Raw genomic sequence first — 12,383 nt, forward strand, 5'->3', positions numbered from 1 at the left:
TTCAGGTCTAATGTCAACAAGTATCTTTTCTTTCCAACCCTAACCCACACTAATTATTATGGTACTAACTTCATTTTGAAACTTAACTTCATAAAAATGAAGTTAAGTTTCAAATTTTCTTTGACATACATTTTAAGGATAGTATAACTAAAATTTAAGTATATTCCAGTAGGAGTGAAACCAAACCAAAATAAAATTTGATGCAGGACAGTTACAGGTTTCTTTATTTTTGTAAGAATGCAATTTTTACCAGAAATACCATGTAGTGCATGCAATTGCATTCTTACAAAAATAAAGAAACCTGTAACTGTCCTGCATCAAATTTTATTTTGGTTTGGTTTCACTCCTACTGAAATATACTTAAAATTTAGTTATACTATCCTTAAAATCTATGTCAAAGAAAATCTGAAACTTAACTTCATAAAAATGCACACAGTGATATCATAGAAAAGCATGTTCTATGAAATGGACATGCTATTAAGATCAAGATATGATTCACAAACATGAAAAGAAACTTCATGTTTGTCCACTCTAATCAAATGAAATTTCACTTTTGAAGGTCTAATTTAGGGGTAGATTGAGTGACATGATTTATCCAATTCACACCAAAAAAAACCTAATCAGTACCACAATACAAAAAATTAGTAATGAGATAAACAATACATACCCAGAAGAATATAACACCACTTATGATAACCATAGCAAAGTTGTAAGTAATCATAAGCCATCTAATGTTTAAGGGTTCTCGTGACTTCATGTACTGAGGCCCCAAAAACTTGACAAATATCACATATGACAAACATATAGTTATTGTTGGCATAGGCCCCTTCATCATGAGCCAGTTCTGTACACGTGCATCTATAAAGACAAATTTAATAAAAAAAAAAAAAGTTACATCAACAAATATTATTACAATTGTAATAGCAATGAATTATGAAACACTAATGAATTTATTAATATCTTTATAAATATTAGTGGCCACAAGTAACCCAAGAGAAATTAAAAAACAAGGGAAGCAAACATTCTGAATAACTGCTGGATTTCTTGCAAATATTACAGAAACTGGACAGGCATTTGGAGGGAATGGTGTGTTTTTTTTGGTTGATGCTGCATAAGCTCATACACTTGCTTTCTTGCATCAAATGCCACTGCTGCTACTACTACAAAAGTTAAATCATGTACATAATCATCCTTCTGAACACAAAGAGATAATGCTAATATATGAAGGAATGAGCCGTCCTACTTTCCTGATTTGGCTTCTGACTTGTCTAGGTATTAAACTTTGCTAAAAATGAATCAATTTTGGGTTTTTAGAGGATATCCAGCAACATACACGGAAAGCTGCTAAAATCAACAATTAGAAATGCTTCTAATGTTGGTAGAAGCAAATAGCCTAATACAGAGCTATCCAAGAGAAAAGCAAATATTTAAGTTCAATTTTAACTTAAGACATTCTTGGAAATTTAACCAGGCAATTGCATTTTGCCTATTTATAAAACTAATTTTTCTAGTAGAAAGTGCAACTTCATTAAAATTAAGTGATACCTTTCTGTGATTTGTATTATTTTTTTTTACGTAGATATATAAGGCTACTAGTAAATGCAAGACTGCAATTGCACTATTTGCTTGTGCTTAGCATCTGGAAATTAGGCATTTTTGCTCTAACAGTTAACATAATACCAAAAATTTAAATGGAGTTGGTTTGTGTGTAGAAATGAACTTGTAGCCTGAGATAATTGAATACTGAAGGGGGGGAACACTTAGTCACAAAAGTACATACTTAGAATAAAGTATTAAATAGAGATAGGATAATTAAGCTGGTCAAATTTCATGTACATAGCTACAGATCTGTAGCTCAGCACTGGGGAACCACCACATTAATTTGTATAATTCCTTGCTTCAAGGAATTATATATATTAATGCAGTTAAGAGTTAAAATATTCATTATAACAATGCACTGCTAGTAGTCTAGCATTTTATTCATAACTGCTCATGGAATTTCACTAAAAGGATAGAGCAGTCAAAAATCTTCCAAGTTTTAAAAAGTTTGGCCACAGAATATGCAAGTATGCATTGCAATGTTTTTAATAACTGAATTTTTATTTTCAATGATTAATAGAAGTTAAAAGAAAATCACTAATTAAAAACAGTTTGATGAGTGCTTGAGTACCCTCACTGGAGTTTCAAACGGCTCCATGGCATGCTGCTTTATTGCAAGGGTAAAAAGAATTAACTGATGCTAAACAGCATAGTTCGGCAAGCTATACAATATTTCTAATGTCTGTTTTGAGGTCAAGTAAATCAAGAGTTTAATTCAATTATAAAATTGAATTACAGTAAACTTCATTTGTTTTTGTAAGTTTTATAGACTTAAAATTCACCACATGGAAATTTAAGCATACCCAGAACAGAGACAGCTAGTCTGGTATTCAAAAGAATAGCTCCTAAATAATTATTATAGGTGGTAGATGACTTTCATCAACCAGTGAAATACCACCACCACTTTGCTTATTGGAGACTTGAAGTGGTGAAACCCATGTTTAGTCTTTAGAGCAAAGTTTCTGGCATCCCCTCCCTCCATACTTCTCCTTCAACCCATGCATGGTACTAAGTACTATAAGTTTTGATACCTTTGTGTTGGGGGTTTTCATAAAAAACTCCTCAGTTGCCCCTGAGTGAGAGAGAGATCCAGCTCAGGACCCTGGGTGTGTGTCAAGCCTATACTCACTAGATGTGAGCCCCTAGTATATAAGTTTAATAAGATTTTAATGAAGAAAAATGGTATATTTTTGATAGTTGGTCACATGAAAAAAAAAAATTTACTGATTTAGTCCTAAACGTAACTGTTAGGTTTTAGGCACGGAGACTTGACCATCCACATATTTCTACAAAAATAATAGAAATATGTGAACAGGCCCGATTTGTACACAAATTTTAACTAATACTAATCTGTTTATCAACACCATGTATATCTCAGAAGAGATTCTTAAATCCGAAGATATTTTTCGTACATATGACAGGACGTGTGAAGAAAAGAAAAAAAAAAAAAAAGTGACGTATTCTTATGTAAAATTTGCGCGACTTTCAGATAAACTGCTAATCAGGAAAGTTATGCACATTGTGGACGGAGCCCGTAAGCTATCGCAAGGCTCTGTAAAAGCTACAGCACAATGAAAAAAAGGAATAAAGTTTCAATCGCATTATAAACAGGGCTCAGAACGACCAGAGTAAACAGGAACGCTATTCGTTTGCCGCACGCACCGATAGTGTCATACTTTATTATATATAAAAAAAAAACCAAGTTTATTAACTGCGTTCCGTTTCGTGAAAAATTCTCCATTCTCGACCTCGCATTTATTATAAACTTCTGCGGCTGCACCCAATATAAACAGAATTTTAGTCACCATACCAACACTACCACACGGTAAAAGTTTAACACCTATTGGTTAAAAAGGTTTTCGTCTGCGTATTATTTGACTTTAGAATAATCCTCCAAAGCGAATTAATGTTGAGGATATCGGTTATGATCTGTGACTAAAATAATTCTTTATTCCACACAGCTTTTTAAAAAAGGTGAGTAACTCAGTTTTAGCATAACATTGACTACAGGGTTTATACAATTTTGTTATAACTTTCAGTAGTGCCAAATAAACAAAAAAAAAAAACTGTAAAAGCTTATAGTAGAAAGTGTAGCGACCGAGAAGCATAAATAAATTTAAAAACTCAGAAAGAAGACGAAAACTGATAATTTAGATCCAAGAGGTTCCCCCGCCCCAGTGGAGGCAATTCTTCACTCGTGGAATTACCTCCACTAGGAAAAAACTGAAAGTGTTTAATTTAAGCATTAATGATAATATGTATTCTACTTCAGATTCGCTTAGTTCGCATAGATATTTCATATAATATGTAGGGATATTCGGATAAGAGTTTACTAACTTCTCATCTTAAATTAGTTTTATTCAGTAACGGTAATAAAGATGTGTAAAAATTTAAAATGAAACAATTTTTTTTTTTTTAGACCCGAGATTTGAGGCCTCCTCGATTTAAGAGGCCCCAGGCGCGCGCCTCTTGCGCCTGTGCGGAAATCTGCCACTCGTCCTGAGTTTTTTTTTTTGCTTCTGGTGCAGCAAAAGCCTCAGGCTTCCTTGAATCATATGGCTCATTAACCGTGCCATATAGCAAGTGCTATTATTCCAAAATCTTGTCCTTGCATGTTATCTTCTGCATTGTTGGAAAAGAGGTTTTGCATACTGTTATCCCATGAAACAAGGCAGGTCCTATATTTCGTTTTTTGGACTACAGGTAGAACCTTGTTTTGCGCCGATCACCAACCACGCCATTTTTGTTTTTGCAAATTTTTTTTTATAAATTTGCAGTTTAAAATCGTCAGTAGTTATTTGATTTTTAAGAGCATTAGCAACTAAAGCCATATTGCTCCGGGGATATGCGGTGGTCATTCCCCGACCTTTCCGCATCCTCCGTATTTGGTGGTCACGGGCTCGAACCCCGGTCTAATCAGGAAGCGTGTGTGCTACGACTGCCGCTCCTGCCCACGGAGGCGCCTAAAATCGTTACAATTTATCGGCATCATACTGAGGTTTTTTTTTTTTTTTTTTTTGATTTGGTAGTTGTTGGCGCATCGGCTTCTGTGGCCATATTGCACCTCCCAAGGTTTTTGCAGTACTTTGATCCAAGCCCGAGGCGGGAATCGAACCCGCGACCTTTGGGTTGCCGGGCAGGTGCTTTACCCACTCGGCTAGCCCGGTCGGCTCATACTGAGGTAATCACATCCGTATCAGAGACTAGAAAGATTCCCTCACTCAAAGTAGCCACTCGTGGATGCGGGTAGAAAGGTCCATGCGGTGAACCATTCAGTTGGTTGTTGTTTACGCTATTTATACGTGTTGGAAATTTATTACGCTTGTATTTTTTATTGTGCTATTAATAAATTAAATAAAAAGTGATATCCGTGTACAGTTTTTACCAATATTGTTATAAAAAGTTTAATTTAATAGAATAAAGAAACGCCATGTCTGGTAAAAGAAGTTCACTGAATTCTAGTGCAATATTCAGAGGATGGAATCTGGTGAAAGCCGCCCTAATGTGTGTAGGGTTATGGATATGCCTCCATCGACTGTTATACAACTATGAAGAATGTTAATAAAATAAAAACAATCGATGCAAAGTGGTAGGTAAAATTTCGTGCCGGAACCTAACCCTGTGATTTCCGACTGACTCCTTTATATAAAGGATTCCATTTGCGCATGTCCCCCCCAAGGAACTTAACCCCGACGTAAATAGAGGGCTACCTGTATTTGTATATTAAAAAACGCCACAATTAGTGATAGTCTTGGATTATAAAGAAGTATAGAATTAATAACCATCAGCTCCACAAATATAATCGTTAATCACAAAAGATACCTCCTTTTACTTCGATTATGCTTAAGTTGGTCATTGCTAACAATTTGGGGGGGGGGAATTAAGGTGTCTTTGGTTATTATTAAATATCTTTATTTAATATTCTTTTTGTTCCCCATGTTGCTATATCAGAAGCTTTACTTTTAATTAATCTCTTTTGTATAAAATATTTTACTTGTAAGATTTTATATCTTACAAATTACAATGCATGTTTTGCAATTTGGATTCAGGATCAAAGATGTAGGCCACAAAGTGGCTATATATTTATGTAGTCACCAAAACGGAGAAAAATTCCTGGTTTAGCAAGAGAACATTTTAAATTCTCTTTTGATGACTTCGCCCTGTGTTTGTCATGAATGGAAAGGTTACTGGAACCCATCTTGAAAACTTGGGATAGTCCCAAATGATCTGCAACGTTAAGTTCAATCACTAATTCTTCTGTTTTCCCCTTCAACGATAGTCATTGTTTCAGGTGACCGAACAGACATTGGATCGTCATCAACTGACTCCTGTCCTCTTAAACTTGGTCGAACATCTCGCATTAGTATAATAGGATGACGCTTCCCAAAACACACTAGTCACGGATTTCTTGAGCATTTTTGCCCTCGTTCGTCAAAAATTTGATTAGAGAACGATGTGCTCAATTTTCTGGATAATCATTCTTCTTCTTCCTCCTACCAACATAAAAATTTTAGGAAATGCATAGGACATTGACACGTTTTATAAAATAGCATAAAAATTATGCTATCAAAATAACCTATTTACAATTTATTAATAAATTTATGTACCCTGTTTCTTAGAATTGACTATTCCTCTTAGGGTTAGAGAAGTTTACGAGTAAGAGCGTCGCCACCGTAATATTATTACGGTGGCCACGGTAAGAGACGCAAGAAATGTCAGTGAGTGTGTGTTTAAAAAAACAAACACACACACTTGTGGTATCTCGTGTATTTTAAAACAGAAATACTGTCTTAACTCTGTACTTTTAGATCAGAACCACTCGGCTGTAGTATAAACTTAATTATTTTTAATTAACAGAGGAATTAATAGTTAAACTTGCATTAATTTTAAACCAGCGATGGCGAATAAATAGCACGTATAAAAAAAAAAAAGTATTTTGAAAACTAAATGCACAGGGCATAATCCTTATGGTTTTGATAATTAACTATATAGTATCGATGTAAATACACCATAGTTAACCCATAAACTTGTATGTAACGTAGAGGGCATCGTTTTAATTGCATATCATATTGTGGTTGCCTTCACAACGAGATGGCTGCTACTGCATTACTTCGAATAAATAACGCTTCTCTAGTAGAGAAGACTACTGTTATTTATTTTCAGCGGTACCACCACCCAGACGATCGTTTTGAAGCTATTGGGCTTCAGTGGGCGGGCAGGTACCCAGGTACCAACAAGCCATCACAGTTGCGAAGTTATATCCACAATATGAGAGATGCCAAAAGGGTGTGGTTGTGAAGGCAACCACACCCTTTTAGGCATCTCATATTGTGGTAGTGAAGGCAACCACAATATGATATACAATTAAACGATGGCCTCTACGCTACAGACGTAGTTCACGTTTATGGGTTAACTATGGTGTATTTACACCTATACTATATAGTTAATTATCAAAACCCATAAGGATATGCCCTGTGCATTTCGTTTTCAAAATACATTACTACCACACCCTTTTAGCATCTCTCATATTGTGGATATAACTTCGCAACTATGATGGCTTGTTGTATTATCTGGGTACCTGCCCGCCCACTGATGAAGCCCAATAGCGGGGAAGTTTGGAAGAGAATTTGTAGATTTTTGGGGATAAGACAGTTCACGCTGGAGGAGGTAATTTACTTGCAATTCTATCATCCCTTGGGCAAGATAAAAAAAAATCGATATTTTTAATTAGAGGCAAAATATCTCTGGAAGCTTCGAAAACGGAAAAGGTTTGGGACCTTTAGGGGATCTCTTTGCGACTTGAAACAAAATGTCTGCTTCCATGAAAAGGTTTTTACAGTTGGAAAAATGGCTAAAAAAAAAAATTTAGGTAAATAAATTTTATTTAAAAATTTATTTTATTTTTTTCAAACTCCACAGAAGAGCCACCTCTTCTGTGCAGTTTGGTTGGAGATGAGGTTCATCTAAAAGTACTGGTTTTAGTTACTTGAAGAAAAAAAAAGGCACCTGGGTTTTTTTTTTTTTTTCCGTTTATTACAAAATTCAGTTTTCTTGATAAAAAAAAACTAGATCTCTTAGGCTCTCATCAAAACAGTTCCATGATATAGGCTTCAATTTTATAACTCATTTGTTTGGTTTAATAGATCTGGTCCAATGGGTTTTTTTCACATTAAATTCACAATAGATTCGAAACGATCGTCTGGGTAGTGATACCGCTGAAAATAAATAACAGTAGCTCTTCCCTACTAGAGAAGCGTTATTTAGTTAAAGTAGAGCAATAGCAGCTATCTCGTTGTGAAGGCAACCACAATGAGATACAATTAAAACGATGCCCTCTGCACTACATCCGTAGTGCAAGTTTATGGGTTAACTATGGTATATAGTTAAAAAAAAAAAAGTGAACCAGTACGCGGTCACTCCGTTTCTTATATACATTTTTTTTTGAAGGCAAATTATGGTTTATCGGTTACATCCTACGGTGAAAACCATAAATGAAATTGTGCCAAGTTATGCAGCAATAAAAGTTCTATTTATGCTCGCATGACCAAAGTGAAAGTTTACAACTAATATCTAAATACGATAATGCAATTATTACCGTATTTAGCAATCTATTTGGCTCTAACAACTGAAACGCGTGTGCTGCTGCACTTTCGCACTGACCGCTCGGGTAATCGGGCACAAGAAGCTCATTTAACTTTAATTTATCGTTTCTCTCTCAGAATGCAGACAGGAAAAGGGTTGCCTACGTTGTTCAATGTAGAGTTTTAAGTAACGGAGTTCTTTACTTCCACCTGTAAAATTGCGGCCTAAACTCACGACATACGTCAATTGCGGAGTAACCCTTCGAAATGGCTCATTAATTATAGATGGGCGGGCCTGTTAGAACTAATGATAAGAATGGTTTCCTTGGGGTTCTATCAGTCAAATATAAGCTACACTTAACCACAATGCTTTGAAAGATGCGATGCGACTTTTAACAAGTCCAGTTTGATATTATTAATCCTCGTCTATAGTTTTCTCTAATATTTCTTTTCGTTTCACCGCAGTTTCACATGTGAAACTCTTAAAATTAGACGATTCAAATATCAAATGCATGTTTTCATTTAGAAAATGCTCCAGAACTTCTAGTCTTATAAACATGGACAGAAAATGATAAAGATGCGCATTTAACTGAGAGAAAAGCTTCACACGCGTTTGTAGTATGTTCAGTTGTTGATGTTTCGGAGTTTACAACTCCGAAACTTACATGCGCCTGGACCCAGTATAGTAATGATACTGGAGGGAAAAAAAAATTATGGGGGTACGTGGAATCAGTCCCCCTATTTTCTTCATATCATTACGGAGAAAATTCAGGAAAAGAAAAAAATTCAACTCTCCGCCCGACAAACTACAAAATTAACATGGTAAAAAAGTCTGCGCCTCCCTCTCCCGACTATCATACAAAACTGCAATTTGAAACTACCGTACCATACCAACCAGGTCAATCACAACAGTGCGAGTGGAGGGGGGGGTATAGATTTGTGATGGTTGTTAAAGTTAACGTGGGGGATAGTTCGGTAATCTGACGGCCAAAAATTTAGTTTCACCACTGGCCTCTATACTGGAATTGGATATACAATAATCCTCCCGCCCGGAAATATTTTTAGATGATTGTTATCTACATCAGCATGTTAATGAAAGGCCTGACGTAGCCCAGTGGTCAGGAGCGAGAGTGCATAGCACGCGTTCCTTGAATGGACCGGGGTTCAAGCCCGTGACTACTAAATACGATAAATATTTGTATTGACGATTTATTGTCAACTCTGACTTGGTTGTGCCAGAGTATAAACAGAATTTTTTTTATTTAAAGTATTAGGGGCAAAATTATTGTGAACCTGATGATCATCCGCGTCCTAGATACTATCAGAGTTGATAGCGCAGTAACTTAGCAGCAAGCGATCACTAAGTGAAGACATAATTTTGCATAAATCAAATAACCGATATCTACTAATCTGACATTTAATTTTGTTTTATTTATTATTTTTTTTTTTACATTTGTGATTTCGCCACCCACACTATTGGGTTCTGTAATGCAGATTTTTGGATTACAAAAAAAAAAAAAAAATCTATATAACAAATAAAACGACAGATCATAATATAAAACCAGCTCGTTAGAAATAAAATTAAAAACAAGTTGTACGATGTAAGCCAATATTATAACATTAGAATAAAATTTCTTTCATCATAGCTAAACATTCGAGGATGTCAAGTTTAGTAGGTGTGTCGCGTATCTGCCATCTATCTGGTTATGGGCACTGCGACATTTTTAGCGTGTATAATCCTCGAGTCTATAACGAATTTCGTACATACTAAACGTAAAAACACGCATCAAAAATACTCAAATTGTTAAACTAAACATGTAATGAGGTAAATTTTTACCAACCAAACTGAAGAGGCCTTTTCGTTAAACCATCACCGTTTTAAGCAATACATCAAAGTAGGGGCGAAACTATAAATTCTGTCCTTTCCTCCCACCAGCTTTTCAAACGGTGTGTTGTTGATGGCCGTCGCGGAGGGCAGCAGTTCTACCAGCAGGGGAAAGTATATTTAAGACTGTTGATTGGCACTTACATCTGCTCAGGTTTATACCTTACACCAATGGTTCCCCAACTATTGAAATCTACGGACCCTTTCAAAAAAAAAAAAAAAAAAGTTCACGGTCCTGTCAAATATCAAAAAAGTTTGCGGACCCCTATATGCATATAACATACTGTGCTGCCACTTCATTAGCTACACCTACCTAGTAGCGTGTTGAGCCTCCTGCGTTCAAAACATCCTGAATTAGTCTAGGCATGGACTGAACAAGATGCTGAAAACGTGCAGGAATGGAATACCATGCAGACATAAGTGTCACGCAGTTCCTTTATATATATATATTTTTTTTTTTGATTTGGTAGATGGCGCATCGGCTTCTGTGGCCATATTGCACCGCCCAAGGTTTTTTTTGCAGTACTTTGATCCAAGCCCGAGGCAGGAATCGAACCCGCGACCTTTGGGTTGCCGGGTAGGTACTTTACTCACTCGGCTAGCCCGGTCGGCCCTTTATATTCGACGGAGGTGTAGGCCTGCAGCGAACAGCCCTTTTCAGCTTATCCCAAAGGTGAGCACTAGGATTGAGATCCATGGACTGAGCGGGCCACTGCAGCAAAGAAAAGTCATTGTCATGTTCCTGGAACCATTCCATAGTGCTTCGAGCTTTGTGCTCCGGCCCATTATCCTGGTGGAAGTAACCATCTGACCGAGGATAAACTGTCAACATGAACGGATGCACTTGGTCAGCAACGATGTTTAGGTACGAAGTGGCATTCAGACATGAATCTATGGGTATCAATGGACCCAACGTGTGCCAAGAAAACATTCCCCCACACCATAACACTGCCCCGCCACCTTGCACGGTAGTCAGACATGACTGGTCCATGGTTTCATCGCCAAATTCTGAGCCTTCCATCAACATGGTGCACCAGGAACTTCGATTCGTCATACCAAGCAACTGTTTTCCAATCCTCGATAGTCCAGTGCTGGTGTTGCTGTGCTCGCAGGAGGCGTGCACTCTTCTTCTTCATTGATAAAAAAAAGAGGTACGCGATGTGGCCCTCGGCTGTTGTAGCCCTTTCACGACAAAGTGCGACTAGTGGTCCGTTACGATATTTTATTCTGGCACCAAAGGTTGTATTCTGACGTGATGTGCGACATTGTGGCCCGTCTGTTTGCTTGCACAATTCTAGCCATCCTCCTCTGACCTCTCTCATCAACAACCCATTTTCTTCTACAGGGAGTGCCTTTGAGAGGATGTTTTCTGTTCGTTGTACCATTCTCGATACACCCTTGAAAGTGTAGTGTGTGAAAAGTTCAGAACTGCCGTTTCAGAGATGCTTTGTCCAGCACGTCTTGCACCTACTACCATGCCACGTTCGAAGTCCGTTATATCACTCCTTTTCCCATTCTTGCTACGGTTTGTACGCTTAACTGATACTAGAAAGGTTGGTCTGCTGCATTTTTATGCACAACTGTGGTCATGTGACTTGCAACGTTGTGGGACAAACCATTTGGGTGTACTGTACTGTACCTAAAATAGCGGCAGTATAGTGTATGTTGTGTGTGTGTGGGGAAGGGGGGACGCCAACCACCGTTTCGCGTACCCCGGGTTGGGAAACGCTGCCTTACACTATTATCTCATAGTTCGTTCCCCTGAAATTTGAGATCAGCTGTCGATCGGTAGTTTAAGTAATTTGGGCGCATATTGATCTGGAGGACAATAGTCATCCATGCGACTACTTTCGTTTGCTGTATAATCCCGCAGTTATTTTATTTATGCGCATTAAAAATGTTGCCATTTAGCGCAGTAAAAGAATTAGTGCAGACTCTAGTGGCGAGAGTGAAACAAATGTGTAATAATCAAATGTCAGGTGCGATAAATGCAGTAGCACACGCTACTCAAATTCACTACTCTCAATAGTTCAATTGAAAAATTCAGCTTTTCATTCAGTGGTTAAAAATTGTCATATTTTAACTGACGTGAACGTGGTAATAACATTTTAATGCACCACTTCAACAAAAATTAGCATTTTTGTTTGGTTTCCCATTTGATTTGCAAATACTGTTTCTGTATTTTTGTATTGTAAAATGAAAATCAATACAATTCAGTTATTAGCAGTGACAAGTGACGAAACCTTTCCATCCTCTAATAATATTCCTTCCTTAAATTTATTCGTCTTTATTGCACGTCCACAACACCAGATGAAGAG

The 12,383-nt window shown here is 37.0% G+C and overlaps 1 protein-coding gene across 1 annotated transcript in view; it reads right to left on the bottom strand.

The window, feature by feature from the left end:
* LOC150087319 (very long chain fatty acid elongase AAEL008004-like) overlaps window positions 1-12,383 on the bottom strand; it is a 131,726-nt gene that overhangs the window by 43,491 nt on the left and 75,852 nt on the right. The window contains exon 2 of the mRNA XM_090371123.1: window positions 668-858. Within this exon, the coding sequence (XP_090227249.1) occupies window positions 668-858 (191 nt within the window). The remainder of the gene's footprint in view (window positions 1-667; window positions 859-12,383) is intronic.

Source organism: Mastigoproctus giganteus, chromosome 4, assembly GCF_048544385.1.
Source record: "Mastigoproctus giganteus isolate SK-2022 chromosome 4, ASM4854438v1, whole genome shotgun sequence".
Lineage (NCBI taxonomy): Eukaryota > Metazoa > Arthropoda > Arachnida > Uropygi > Thelyphonidae > Mastigoproctus > Mastigoproctus giganteus.